At 42.8% G+C, this 15,752-nt stretch overlaps 1 protein-coding gene across 2 annotated transcripts; it reads left to right on the forward strand.

The window, feature by feature from the left end:
- Positions 1-14,768: 14,768 nt before the first annotated feature.
- On the forward strand, positions 14,769-15,318 carry LOC109757333 (subtilisin-chymotrypsin inhibitor-2A). Of its 2 annotated transcripts, none has more exons than XM_073509989.1 (2): positions 14,769-14,852; positions 14,937-15,318. In XM_073509989.1, exon 2 carries the CDS (start codon positions 14,944-14,946, stop codon positions 15,157-15,159), a length of 216 nt encoding a protein of 71 aa, XP_073366090.1. In that variant the 5' UTR covers positions 14,769-14,852; positions 14,937-14,943; the 3' UTR covers positions 15,160-15,318. The 2 variants fall into 2 exon arrangements, with proteins under 2 accessions (XP_073366090.1, XP_040258104.2); XM_040402170.3 differs by having other exon boundaries at positions 14,832-14,852; positions 14,929-15,318.
- The last annotated feature ends 434 nt before the right edge of the window (positions 15,319-15,752 follow it).

A 15,752-nucleotide genomic window follows, 5' to 3' on the forward strand; every position in this document is an offset into this window, starting at 1 on the left:
TTTCATCAAGATAGCAAGTTCCATCATAGCAAGCTAGAAGAATACTAGAGGAGAATGAAAGAAAAAACAAGCACTCCATCATAGCAAGCTAGCTTCCCTGAAGTGAATGAAATCTGCAAAAAGGCAAAAAGAAAGTTAGAAAAAGGTGACTAGAAGAAGAAGTATATGCCATTTATGAGCTAACTTAGGTGAAATGGATCATTTATGAGCTAACTTAGTTAAAATGGATCGTTTATGAGCTAACCTAGGTGAAATAGATCATTTATGAGCTAACTTAGGTATAATGCATCATTTTAGAGCTAATCTAGGTAAGATGGGTCATTTTGGAGCTAACCTAGGTGAAATGGATCGTTTTTGAGCTAAGTTAGGTGAAATGGATCGTTTATGAGCTAACCTAGGTGAAATAGATCGTTTATGAGCTAACTTTGGTAAAATGCATCATTTTAGAGCTAACCTAGGTATGATGGGTCATTTTGGAGCTAAACTAGGTAAAATGGATCGTTTGTGAGCTAACCTAGGTGAAATGGATCGTTTATGAGCTAATCTAGGTAAAATGGGTCATTTTAGAGCTAACTTGGGTAAAATGCATCATTTTGGAGCTAACCTAGGTAAGATGGGTCATTTTGGAGCTAACCTAGGTAAAATGGGTCATTTTAGAGCTAACATAGGTAAAATGGATCATTTTGGAGTTAGTCTAGGTAAAATGGGTCATTTTAGAGCTAACTTGGGTAAAATGGATCATTTATGAGCTAACTAAGGTATAATGTGTCATTTTAGAGCTAACTTAGGTAAAATAGATTGTTTATGAGCTAACTAAGCTAATTATGCCATTTTTGACATAAGTAAGCTAAGTACATGTCATTATTGAGCAAACCTAGTTAACTAAGCATACTAGAGCTAACTTAGGTCATTTTGGAGGAAACAAAGCTAAGTATAGATCGTAAAATGGATGGTTTTGGAGGTCAGTAAGCTTATTAAGTCATTTTGGAGGAAAAGAAGCTAACTCTAGGTCATTGTGGTAAGCATATTGGAGGAAATAAGGCTAAGTCTAGGTCTTTATGCATTTGTTAAGCAAAACACTAGAAGAAACTTACCAGCGCCCACCATCTTTCAACACCTGCCATGACAAAGAGTAAACGAAATTAGTACAACATAAAAAAAAATACCGACATGAATAATAATATGTATATCACTTAAGTGTATCATCATCAAGTACAACATAAAAAAAATTGAATACCTGACACTACTAATAATCTCGATCACTATCATCAATAAATGCATAATCATCATCATCACTATAATCAATGACGGGCTCATAGGGTTCAGTGGCATCAACATGTGGAAGGCCACCTTGACGTAATCGATCAAGCATTGACAGGTCATCCGCAACAGTAACCTCTTCTTGTTTTGGCTCTTCTTGTTCCTCCTCTGGGTTGATGTCGGATTCACTGTCGCTGTCTACTTCAATGTTTTGGGGTGAAGTATAGCGGTTCTTGAAACGCTTTTTGGAAAGACGTGTCTCTTGGAAGAATTCTCCTTCATATGTGTCTGGGTTAATGTGAGGTTCATAATCCTCTTCCTTTGGGGGAGATAGTCTAGCACGTGGCGGCACTTCATAAACGACATCCCAACCTTTCAGATTTGGATTAGTTTGGCAGGACCATGGTAGATAGAATACTTGGGTCGCCTGTTGAGCCGTAATATAGACATCAGGAACATCTAAATGGGTGCTTTGTTTGATTTCAACTAGCCCTATATGTTCATGAGTCCTTCTAGTCTCCTTCGGCTGAAACCAATAACATTTGAAGAGTACGACATTCGGTGGGTTGTCACCATAGAATAGAAGTTCATAAATTGCTTCAACTCTCCCATAATACTCGGTACCTCCTTCGCCGATAGCAGATACACAACAATTTGTAGACCGTCGTTCGGCCATAGATAGCTCTTTACCATAGGTACGAAAACGATACCCGTTGATGTCGTATTTGTAAAATGAACGGACCTTATAGTCAAAACCATTAGCGACTTGTCTCAATTCGGCGTCCATAGACTCTGAATTAGCCTACAAATTTAATACGAAAGGATTGTTGCATTAGGCAGAAATTAGCGAATGAAATGAAATGGTCTAATAGAAATTACCGTTTGTCTGAACCAAGAGATGAAACCGGGATAGCCGCCTCCTTGCTTTGCGAGAAGCTCATACTCTTCGACGGAATCCTTTTGGATCACCGCTCCATACGAGAATATGGCGACGTATCGACTGTATGAAATATCCAGGAATAAGAGCAGTTCAAAGGAAATAGAAGTTGCGAAACAATGTACCGAGAACTTACTCGATGTACGGCCGCACTTCTGTCAGGTTGTTGAAGATATACAACGTAATGGTCCGCCATTCTTCGTTATCCAAAGATACTGGTTTCGAACCACTGGCTGGTGCGAGATTCCCTTTGAATAGGCTGAGGTTGGATCCACACTTTTGAGGTTCGTCAGCATTGTACCGAGGCTTCGGATTATGCAAATGACGATTTTTGGCTTCGTAGTGTGCTGTCACGAAGTTTGCCGCCTCCTCAGTGATGAATGCCTCAGCCATCGATGCTTCAATTCTACGTTTATTTTTACATTTTTGTCGAAGCGTCTTCTGCATCCTCTCAGTTGGGTAGCACCAACGATTTTGCACGCCCCCCCCCCAATCTTGCCTCGGTCGGGAGATGCAAAATCAAATGCTGCATTGGATTAAAGAAGCCCGGTGGAAATATCTTCTCTAACTTGTAGATCAACTCCGGCACCAACTCTTCCATTTCTTCTAGCACGCCAGACGATAGTTCTTTCGCACAAAGAACACGGAAGAAATAGCTGAGTTCTGCCAGTACTAGCCATTCATCCTCAGGGATGAAGCCACGCAACATCACCGGCATTACCCGCTCAATCCATATGTGCCAATCATGACTCTTGAGACCAAATATCTTCAATTTATCAAGACTCGCTCCCCTCTTTAGATTCGCTGCATACCCATCGAGGAACATCAACTGCATTTTCACCCACAAGATAATTTCCCTCATAGCTGGCCTTCCAAGATTGAACCATGCCTTTGGCTTCGTCCAGTTCTGCTTTCCTTTCGGTTCTTTCATGTTTTGTAACGGCCTATCACATAGCGCCTCCAGATCGACTCTAGCCTTAGTATTATCCTTTGACTTCCCATCCATGCCAAACAATGTACCAAAAAGTGCCTCGGCGATATTCTTCTCAGTGTGCATCACGTTGATGTTGTGTGGGCAAAGGAGGTCTTTGAAGTAAGGCAGATCCCATAAGCATGTCTTGTGAGTCCAGGCGTGCTTAGAATTATACCCCTTGAAGTACCCTGGATGCTCTGGATCTGGCTCAAGAGCGTTTAACTAATCCAGGGTCTGTTGGCCTGTCAACGCAGGTGGTGCAGAGTTTTTGACAACTCTACCTCTGATGAAGTTCTTCTTGTCTTTCCTGAACTTATGGCGAGGATCCAGGAACTGTCTATGCATGTCGAAGCAAGAAAACTTGCAACCGGCCTGAAGCCAACAAAACTCAAGAGCTCCCTTGCATGTGGGGCACGGGAACCTTCCATGCACACACCAGCCAATGAATAGCGCATACGCCGGCAAGTCATGCGTCGAGTACATGTACCAGACACGCATTATGAAGTTCCGTTTGCTATAGGCATGTATGTCTTGAACCCATTATCCCAGGCTTCTTGCAATTCTTCCTTAAGCGGCTGCATGTACACATTCATATTTTTCCCCAGATAGTTGGGCCCTGGAATTATCAACGTCAGGAAAATGTTCTTTCTTTGCATAATCTGTCCGGGGGGAGATTAAGTGGAAAGACAAATACGGGCCAACAACTGTATTGGGCTGCCGTCAGACCAAACACACTGAACCCATCCGTGTTGATGCCGACTCGAGGATGCCTCGGATCTGCCGCTTTGTCAGCATGTATTTCATCAAACTTTTTCCACGCAACACCATCCGATGTGTGTACGATCATCATATTCCCATCTGCATCTAGTTCGGTTCTTTTGCCCGTTTTGTGCCATGTCATCTGTCTGGCCGTCTCTTCGACCATGAAAAGACATTGAAGTCTTGGTACGATTGGCATATACCAAAGAACACTAACGGGGATTTTGGTCTGTGTCTTCTCACCCATACCGTTGTCTACCACAACATACCTGGAAGACTTGCAAATGGGACAATAGTTCAAGTCCGCGTAGTCAAGCCTAAATAAGACACATCCTTTCTCACAGGCATGTATCTTCTCATAGGGCATCTTCAGTGCACGGAGGGTTTTGTCCGACTGGTACAGGTTTGCAGGCATTACATGGCCTTTGGGTAGAAAGGGTCCAAATACTGTCATCATTGCGTCGTAGCATTCTCTGCCCAAGTTGAACTGAGCCTTCAGAGCCATTACTTGTGAGATGGCATCGAATTGACAAAGCTCAGTGTGCTCGTGGAGCGGACGTTTTGAAGACTCCAACATTTCATTGAAGGCCTTTGCAGATTCCTCCATCTCCTCGTCCGAATCCCGAGCATCATCGAAGTCTTGCACCATGTTTTCCATCCCGGTACCATGCTCGTCGGTGCGACAACGATCCACCTCAGCTCGGTCACGTTGGGCAGACTCACCATGATATGTCCACACCGTATAATCGGGCGTAAAACCACTCTTCTGCAGGTGTTTGCCCATTTCAGCCTCTGTCCTCTTTTCCCAATTGCCGCACCGTAAACAGGGGCACCAGGTTTTGGCCATTTGCAAATGCGGCTTGCACAAACCCCTTGGTTTTTGTGAACCATTCAGTGCTCCATTTGGTCTGACCAGTGTGACCGGTGTACATCCACGCACGATCACTCATCTTGACTTTCAGAGCTACTGGACACACAATAAATATATATATATATATATATATATAATTCACCATGTATATATTCATCAGTTGATCTACTTTGTCTATTTTATTACGTCCATGCAACCTACACTCTAATAGGTAATGATAGGTCCTAATCCCACCCGAGTATGTGTAGATTGGGTTCATTTTCCCATGCTATGCTCCGGATCCGACGCAAAATTTCGGTAGCACCTCCCCGCTGTTCTCCTGATACACGTCTCTGCAATAAACAGAGAGAATGTGTACCCGGAGAACAACAGGGGAGGCACTGACGAAATTTATGCGTCGGATCCGGAGCAAAGCATATGAAAAAACGAACTCAATCTACACATACTCGGGCTGTCCATGGATAGCATTGGACAATTTGAAAGAATCACGGTTATAAATATGCAAATGCATGCATATTTATAACTATAAAGCTTTCGAACGGGAGACACATATTGGTTACGCATACTGATGATTGACACCTATAGCTAGCAAGTTTCATTGGCACGAAGACCGGAACAGAGCAAATGAAGGGGGAGGAGATGTCATTTGTGCTCACCAACGAACGCAGGGGCGGAGCTCGTCAAACGCACGGGGAGGTCGTCAAACACCACACCCTCGCAGCGACGAAACAACTGCACATTTGAATCCACCCGATAAACACAAAAATGTATGATGTTTTGCATAACAAAATCGAAAAATATACGACCTAACTCATAATTCACAAATATATGACCCCGCCGGCCTCTGGAAGGCCAAAGAGCACCTTCTACATATTCTTCTTTTCTTCTTCTTCTTCTTCTTCTTCTTCTTCTTCTTCTTCTTCTTCTTCTTCTCCCCTCCTCTTCTTCTCCTACACCTACACTTTCTTCTTCTTCTCCCCTCCTCTTCTTCTCCTACACTTTCTTCTTCTTCTTCTCCCCTCCTCTTCTTCTCCTACACTTTCTTCTTCTTCTTCTCCCCTCCTCTTCTTCTCCTACACTTTCTTCTTCTTCTTCTCCCCTCTTCTTCTTCTTCTTCTTCTTCTTCCCCTTCTACATTTTCTTCTTTTCTTCTTCTTCTTTTTTCATCTTTTTTCTACTTCTTTTAATTATATGACTAATTATCTAAAACCCATGCACTAAATCTAACAATAACACATATATATCTAGCACTAAACCTAACACTAACAATTAAACAGCAAAAAAAGAAAAAAAATAACTCACCGGACCGCGGGGGCGGCGGCGACGCCGGGGTGGTGGGGCGCCGGGGCGGCGGGGTGGTGGGGCGACGGCACGGGGTGAGGGCGGTGGCGGGTGGCGGGGGCGGCGGGTGGTGGGGGTGGCGGCGGGTGGCGGGGGCGGCTGGTGGGTGGCGGCGGCGGCAGGTGGTGGGGGCGGCTGGTGGGGGTGGCGGCACGGGGTGGGGGCGGCGGGGGCGGCGGCAGGGGGTGTGGGCGGCGGCGGGCGGCGGGGCGGCGACGTGGTGGCTCGGGGAGGAGAGAGGAGAGAAACAGAGAGATGGATCTAGGGCGGGGTGGGTCTCGCTGTTAGGTAGGTTAGTTCTTTGCCGTCAGCTTTTTTTCCTCTTTGCCGTCCGCTAGCTGACGACAAAGAGGGGGACGTTAAGTTTTTTTAATCAGCTCGTTAGTGGGGACCACCATCCTCTTTGCCGTCTGCTATCTGACGGCAAAGATTCTTTGTCGTCCGCTAGTTGACGGCAAAGAGTAGGCAGATGGCAAAGACCGTTCTTTGCCATCTGCCTACTCTTTGCCGTCCGTTTTCTGCAAGCGGACGGTAAATACCTTCTTTGTCGTCAGCTAGCGGACGACAAAGACTTGGCAGACGGCAAATTAGCTAATTTCAGTAGTGAGAAGTCTGCATTAGAGAAGAGCTCGAAGCAGCAGCCGCGGCTGGGTTTATAAACCAGTGCGGCTGCCCTTCGCTTGGCGAGGTGGGAGTAAACTTTGTGCAGCGCAGGGTGGCAGCACACCCCTTTAGTATCGGGTCGTGGCACCAACCGGTACTAAAGGTGCGGTCTTTAGTATCGGTTGAAGCCACGAACCGGTACTAAAGGGGGCCGCTTCCCGCCGTTTGGCCTGGCCAAATTTGACCTTTAGTACCGGTTGGTGGCTCCAACTAGTACTAAAGGTCCATCCTATATATACAACACTTCAAAAAAATCAGTTTCATCTCCCACTTCTTCAATCTCTTTCGACATCGCCGCCGCCCCGTACGCCGCCCCCGTCTCGCGCTATCGCCCGTCGCTGTCCCCGTCGCCGCCCCCGCCGCGCGCCGCCGCCCACGTCCCCGTCGACGCCCCGGCCCGTCGTCGCCATCCCCGTCGCCGCGCCGGTCGATCGTCGCCCCCCGTCGCCACCCCGGTCGCCCCGCGGTGTAAGCCCCCTGCGCACGCCATGACCGCGCCCCGATCGAGCCCCTGCTCGCACACACACGCGCGCGCGCGCACACGCACACACATTTTTTTACTTATTTTTTGTTTTTTGTTTTTTAGATTAATGTCAAAGTTTTAGCTAGCTAAATGAATTAGATTAATGCATGTCAATTTGTTAATTAGATGAATTACCTAGATAAGAATGTTAGATTAATGTCAAATGTTAGATGAATTAGATAGAAAAGTTAGATATTAATGTCAAATGTTAGATGAATTAGATGAATTAGCTAGATATTAATTAATATTAATTAGATGAGTTAGTTTTTTATACTTTTAGTTATAGATGAATTAGATATATTAATGTTAGATTAATCAGTAAGTGCTTAGTTGAATTAGTAAGAAAATTAATAAGTGCGAGAGGGCGACGCTGTTTGGGGAGGGACGCAGTCCCAGTTGCCGCGATCATCTGCCACAGCGAGCGGGGCGGACGAGGCGGCGACGGAGCACAGACATGGAGGACGGCGGCGCATCGATGGGAGATGGGTGCGGCGATGCATCCTGGAGAGAACTTTTTAAATTGCTAGGGGATGAGATCAATCCTGGGGAGAATTTTTTTAATGGCTAGGGGATGAGATCGATCGGAAGCAAATGCGTACAGGAAGGTAATCGTGGTATTGGTGTGGGCCGTCGTCCCACAGCGTTTTCTTTCTTATACACACGTACGCTAATTTAAATCTTAGTGGTTAATTTTTATTGGTATTATTAAATCAATGGATATAAATAGATGACGTATGAAGAACTATGAAAGCCTCCTCTCTTTAATATTAGGTAAAAAAGTGTACATAAATACTTCAGAAATTTATTCTCATGTTTTACAAAAAGAATCATAATATTTTAGAAAAGGGGTCAACGTGTGTTTAATAATATTCACTTTGTATTGAAAAATGATCAATGTGCATTTATCAAATGTTCGAGATATATACGAATAAATGTTCAACGTGTATTTAAAAAATGTTCAACATGTATCTAAAATTTTTCAACCTTTATACAAAAGTGTTCAATGTGTATTTAAATAGTCGACATGCATTTTAAAAGGGGGGAATAAAAGAAAGAAAAAATATGAAAAAAGTTGTAAGAAGACCGATAAAGCGAAAGAAAACTGAAAAGATAGACATAAAGAGAATAAGAAAACTAAAACAAAAAAAAATCATGGTAAAGAATCACACAGAAGAAAAAAGCTACAAAAGGAAAAATAAAAGAGAAAGAAAGAACAAAAAAATTGAAAACCAAACAAAAACAACTTCTGGAATATCGTTGTAAATAACGCTGAAAACCGCTTTCCCAGAAAAACACATAACAACCAGAAAATAAATTCTCGGGGCATAGCTACTGGGCCTAGACCACACTGAGTCGCGCTAAAGGCGAGAGCTAAGTTCACCTCGCAGAGTAAGCGAGATATCTCTATGTCAGTTTCCCTAAAAAAACGAATCTCTCTGTTGGCGCAAATAGTATCAGATGGATTTAAGCCCACTTTGTTCAAATATTTGTTCAACATTTTCTAATACTTATTTAACATTTTTAAATACTTGTTCAACAATTTTTTAAATGTGTGTTTTGAATAGTGTTTATTGTATATATGTGTACATATTTTTAAATATAAATAGAATTCAAAAATAAAGCAAAAAATAAGAATAGAAAACAGGAAAAAAAAACCAAAAACAGGCCTTTGCCTCTCGCACAGCTGGGCCGGCCCATCTGGGCTCGCCCCGACGCGAGGCGTGCCTGTCGAAATCACTAATTGAGGAGTACTCGTTGAAAAAATAGAAAACGTGTTTTTTCGTTTTCGAGAGGCACGGTGACCGTGCCTCTCGTGAAAGCACAACCATGTCTCTAGCGGAAGCAAAATCGTGACTCTCGTGGAAGGAAAAAAATAGAAAACACATTTTTTTTGTTTTTGAGAGGCAAGGCCGTGCCTCTCGTGAAAGCACAAGCGTGCCTTTCGCGGAAGCAAAACCGTGCCTCTCGTAAAAAAAACAAAAAACACATTTTTTTTTTCCGTTTCCGAGAGGCACGGCCGTGAATCTCGCAAAAGCAAAAAGAAAAAGAAAACGCATTTTTTCATGCAATTTTTTTTTCAAAATATTTTTTGAACCAAAAGCTAAGGAAGTGCGGTGAAAACCCGAAACGTCGAAAAAAGGTTAAAAAGCCAAAAACGCGTGCGAAAAAATAAAAAAACAAAATCCGGAGGGAACACCCAGAGCACGACACATGGCGAATGACTGAGAGCACGCCAAGTGACGCTAATCGTTGTGAGGCTTCCGAAGGAGCGCTCGTTAACTAGTTGCTCTCCGTGCCCGTTCGATCATGTAAGGCGATAAATAAGCGTGCCACCTATAGGCGCCCATTGGAGAAGTGGTGCCTACAGCGACCAGCAGCAGGCCGCGGCCCATTAAGAAGATCGCTCAGACGCTCCCTTCTTTTCGGCTGGCTGAAAAAAAACACACTCGCCTCGTTGGATTTTTTTCGGGCTGTGCTGTGCTGCTGGTTCAGGAAAATGACCGGCCTCCGGTTTGTTTGCAATTTTAAATATGTTTGGGTAAAAATTCATAGATTTATTAAAAAGTTTGTTGATTTTGGAAAAAAAAAGTTCACATATCTGAAAAATGTTCATCAATTTTGAGAAAGTTCATTGGAATTAAAAAAGTTCATCAGATTGAAAAAAGTTCATTGGATTTGAAATAAAAAGTTCATTGAATCGGGAAAAGTTCATTGGATTTGAAAACAAAGTTCATCGAATTGAAAAATGTTCATCGTTTGAAAAAAAGTTCATCTATTTTTAAAATAATTTTGCCAAAATTTTAAAGAGTTCATTCATTTTGAAAGAAAAGTTAATCGAGTTTGAAAAAAAGTTCATTGAAATTGAAAAAAATAAATCATTGAACTTTAAAAAATTCATTTAAATTGAAAAAAGTTCATCGAATTGAAAAAAATTCATCAGATTTGAGAAAAAGTCTTCGATTTAAAGAAGAAGTTTAAGAATTAGAAAAGAAATATCGTCTATTTGTAAACATTTGACGCATTTAAGATAAAAAAGAAGCAGGAAAAAAGGAAGAAAAAAACGCAGAAAACATAGAGGGCATTTCCTATACATATAAAAAGGTGGAAAGGAGGTTTGTTTGCATGAACGGCGGCGGTGGCGTAGTGGTTAGTGCTTTCATTTTTTGAGTGTCAAAACAGGCTGGGGCCGGTTTGCGGAAATAGTAATAACTGCAGCGCCAAATAGGGTCGATTCCTGGGTGTGCGCACTTTCATTTGCTCTCCTTTTTTGAATGTCAAAACAGACATGCGCCGGTTTACGGAAACAGTAATAACCGGCGTCTGCAATGCCAAATAGGGATTGCCCGAGCTCGGGGTTGCATCAACGTCAGACAAAACATAATATAGTGTGGACCTAGGGCCCATCAAACAACAAAATCTACAAGGGCCCATGTGGGTTTTATGTTAATTGGTGTGGTGGGAAGTTAATTAGTCGCACATTGCTAGTGTGGGGGGGGGGGGGGGAGTTGAACCTCCTTATAAGGGATTCTCTTCCATATGCTATTGAAATTTGAGAAGAGAAGTGGTTCCCGTGCGCTCCTCCGCCTCGTCATGCCGCGCCGCGCCGCAGGTTGCGACAATGAGCCGAGCCGAGCTCACACCTATGTGTTTATTTTTGCCGGTCAGGAACGAAGAGTCCCTAACAGAAAAGCACGATCTGAGACATCGGATCATGGGATGTAATCGACGTGGGTCCATCCCACGTCTCTCCACGCGACCGCGCCTATATATTGGAGGCGCCGACCAACCCTAGCCGTCACGAAACAATCCACGCCCACTATCGTTCCCTTTGCTGCTGGCCAACCCTAGCAGACAAGAGCAAGCTAATTTCATAGAGGTTGAGGTCCAAGTACCATTATTTTTTTCGGAAAAACTTCTGATCTATTTATCATCAATCTTAACGGAAACGAGCATCAGAAATTCTAAAAAAATACATTCAAATTCTTAGACCACCTAACGAGAACTATAAGCACTGACGAGCCGAAGGCGCGTCCCCATCATCATCACTCACTCGCCGGAGCTGGGCAAAACTTGTTATAGTGGACAGTCGATAAAGAGAGGCGTTGATCGAAAGGATCTAACCTGAAGACACGCGAATGTACACGGACGAAGACCGGATCTGAGCGGATCCATCAAAGACAACTACCGACCAAATGATGTGAGATCCGTCGAAGACACACCTCCACACGCCCTCCGCATATTCTGTCTGGTAAATATATCGAAGCTTATGAGTTATTTGATCCGTAGATGAAGGAGATGAGATAATTCTTTTCGTTGAAACTAGCACATATGCCCGTGCGTTGCAACGGGAGAGAAATTATTGTGCCCGCTGTCCATTGAAACTACCGTCATCATGGCGTAATAAAATTCGAAAGTGCCACCTAAATATGTTTGTACGTTGCAACGGGAGAAAAAATCACCTCACTCTCCTATCCCAGTAAGCAAGTGACGATTTAAGCCTAAACACGGCCTAAAACATAAGCGATAATTTGATTTATGATACACATCAATTATTCCCAGATGAATAAAAATTGGGTGCTTTCACCATCTTTGCAAAAGGCTACTTTGCATGACTATTCAACAATCAATACTATAGAAAAGCTAACCTTGATTGATCAATGTGAGCTTGCATGGGTAGTTGTTCAGTTAGTCCTTTGCATATACCAAGATATGCAAATTAGCATAAGTAAGTATCAGTTTTCCTGAAAGCATGATGAAAATAATAATATGATTTTGGCCTTGAAGATGAACAAAAAAAGTAATTCTCCTTGAAGATGAACAAAGAAAGGTAACATGCATGCTAATTTGCATTGCACTGAGAGGATCCCAATCCTTGCAAAATATTTCTCTAGCACGTTTCGAGTTATGCAAAATCCATATTATGTCACATAGAAATACATGAGCCGGTGAAAAAAGGGAATTGTAGGAATATGAAAATACCTCATTTTCTCCTCCTTATAAAACAGTTACTTATTGTGTAGTCAGTTTAGCTATGAAAACCTGACATGGACGCTCGGATAGGAAGAGCAGAAAAGAAAAAAAAATCAAACAGCTATTAATAAAAAGACTAACTTGACTCATTGAAGCTAGGGTTGTGCACCTGTTAGTTGAATCACGTGCAAGTTCTCAGGGAGCAATTAATCGAGCCATGTAGTCGCCCCGGATCGATCCACCAGCCTGCTTGACATGTACTCATGTGTTTAGCCAGGAAAGAATCAAGCTAGCCGGCACCCTGCAGCTCGTAGCTAGTTCGGACTTCCATGTATATTTTTTGGGTCAGGTTACGACGTGTGGCCGGACACTTCGCTTTTTGTTTCAATTAAGTTTCCTTTAAAGGTACGTCCTGGTTTCGTTCATATTGTCCCGGTTTTCTTTGTTTGCACCTATGTTTGTCACAAACAGACATAACTAAAAAATAGTGCACGTAAAAATACTCAAAAATGGTGTGAACTGTTGTTGCATGTGCCATTACGCATCATGCAGAGAGAGAGAGAGAGAGAGAGAGAGAGAGAGAGAGAGAGAGAGAGAGAGAGAGAGAGAGAGAGAGAGAGAGGAGGGAGGAGGAGGAGGACAGGGAGGAGAGGATCATGTCCAAGTGCCATCTCTACATTTTCAATTTTCATCATCGCTTTGTATTCGCAACCCAGAAACCTCAGTTCACCTACTATGGTACTGCCCGGAGGCGCGGCGGATCTGTAGCACTACGGCCGGCGGGCTGCGCCGCCCTCGACCCGAACACTTGGCCGGATAGCAACCGCTCGGAGACATTCTGGTCTCATATCCTCAATGCCACATCTGTTGAGCATCAGAAAGGTGTCCGGTCTCTCACCATACTCATCTCATGGGAGCTTTGGCTCGAACAAAACCGCGGAGTGTTCCAGAAGAAGATAGCCTCACCCTCGACCATCCTCCAGGCAGTTCAGGGATCCTTGGAATCATGGAGACTGGCGGGAGCAAGATGCATGCAGCACCCCTTTGGGGTTCCGACGTGAGAGAGCACCCTACCCACTGTGTTCCCTAGGGCCTCTTTCTTTTCTCTGAACTTCTTCCTTCAGACTGTGCGTACGGCCTTGTAAATATTGCTCCCTGCCTCACAATATAAAAAGCCAGCAGTTGCTGGTAGTTTCAAAAAAAATACTCAAAACGGGACGAAACAAAGCGAAACCAAACCAAAAATATCTATTCCCTTTAATAGTATGTATAGATATAGATTGTACGTGCTAACTTAAATTCATGTGTACATAACTATAGTTATGCCTAACTTTTTCTATTTTTAATCTTTTTTTGGATTTCTATCTTTTAACCTCAACCGTAAAAATCAAGATCTTTTTTTCGCGGGGGTGTAAAATTAAGATCAATAGACCATATTTTTTATGCTGAAAGTATACAGATCAAAATAATATATTCATTTTTTAGATGTATGATGACCTATGACTTCTAATTTGCTATAACACAGCCGTGACCATGCAAAAAAATAGCAACACAGCCGTGCATAAGTGGGAGTCTATCCGGGAAAAAAAGTGGAAGTCTATCGTGAAATAGTTGGCTTTGTGAACAGCCAATTCAAGAGAGAACGTCCATTATAGCACAGATAATGTTATCATGTGCCTTACCCTTTTTTGACCGAGTGAAGAATTGTCTTCGGTTTGCTATTCCTTGTATTCATATGTTTGTACTTTCCCTTTTAGGTTTAGAGTCGGGATGTGGTTAGTACATCTTTTTCCTAGTATATGTATACGTGACCATGGCTATAGGTGTTTTAGAATCCGGACGTGCCTAGTATTTTTTTTCTAGTACGTGATCATGGCCATACGTGTCATGTGTACCTAATATTCTAATATTGTCGTGTGTAACCTTTTTCAAAAAAAAATCAAAACGGGACAAAACAAAGTGGAACCAAACCAAGAATATCTATTCCCTTAATAGTAAAGTATAGATTTAAAGGAGACTACTAGTTGGCCTGTCAAATTCCTAGAGTACATCTTAAGCGAAGTCTACATACATTATCTCTTTTTTCGTATAATTTTTATGCTGAGAGTGAATAAGCTAGTCATGTCCCCGTCGTCGATCTGTTGCTTAGCTATCAGTCAGATCGTCGTTCTGTACATCGATTGCAAGTCAAGTGTGACTTTGAGACGTATGTTGCACCGCCCACGTTTTTTTCCACCCCTCACTGTCAACCTTATCCTCCACTATTTCAGCAGTACCATCTCGTTATCCATCTCATGGAATTTAGTGCTATAGTCAAATACGTACAGCCTAACTAATTAAGCTAGAGGTTGCTTGTTTGACCTGACCGCATCTGTGAAGATATCGTGTGGCGACGGTGCACCAATCTCGCTGCATATCTTCATCCATAAATACAGCACCCGAGCGAGCCTCCGAGCGGAATCAAGTAGTACAACACAAAGCTCTCTATCAGGAATTCGATCAGGATCGTCGTTCACCAGTCTGAGGCTCGAGAGTGCGTGGTTCACTTCAACAGGTAAGTACTCACCATGCATGTCTCAATTTTGTGAATCTTTAGCTGGCTATTTTGATTTCTACTTACAATCTATAAGGTCCTCAGTACGAGAATGAGCTCCTCGGACGACACCTGCGGCAAGAAGGCGTCGTGGCCGGAGCTGGTTGGGAAGTCCATCGAGGAGGCCAAGAAGACCATCATGAAGGACAGGCCGGACGTGAAGAACATCGAGGTCTTCCCGGTCGGCACACCGGTGACCGGGGACTTCAGGCCCGACCGTGTCCGCATCTTCGTCGACACCGTTGCGGAGACCCCCCGCATTGGCTAACTTTGATTGATGCTCCATCGTTTATGTGTGTGTGTGTGTGTGTGTTATATATTCCAGAATAAACCATAGCTAGTGAGGGTGTATGTACAATACTCCTAGCTATGTCGATCGCCATGTACGAGTTAATAATTAAAGTTGATCGCAGGCTTGCTGCCTTGATATCTTGATCTTAATTTCATTTCTCTGTTGAAACAATTTCGATACGAAAAAACTCAAATGATCGAACATGTTCATCAATTACCAGGACCAAAAATATACCAATACTAGTCAATAAGCCCCGTGCAAAAAAGAAAAAAACTAGTCAGTGAGAGATTGCAAAAACTCCCGCCCACCATTAAAAATAGGGCATCAAATAAATAGGTGGGGTAGCGCACATACTCTGATTACTGGGCCACCAAAGGCACGGCCAATACTATTAGATTTTAGTTTTTCAGAATTTTTGTTTAAAAAATATTTTGAAATATTTTGTTTCACAAATTTTACTGAGGCATGTTTATATATTTAATAATTTTTTCAAATATATTACAATTTTACGTACTTTAGATTTTTTATGAAATTAAAAATTATTCACGTATTTAAAAAAATGTTCATGC

This window comes from Aegilops tauschii, chromosome 3, assembly GCF_002575655.3.
Source record: "Aegilops tauschii subsp. strangulata cultivar AL8/78 chromosome 3, Aet v6.0, whole genome shotgun sequence".
In the NCBI taxonomy this organism is placed as follows: Eukaryota; Viridiplantae; Streptophyta; class Magnoliopsida; order Poales; family Poaceae; genus Aegilops; species Aegilops tauschii.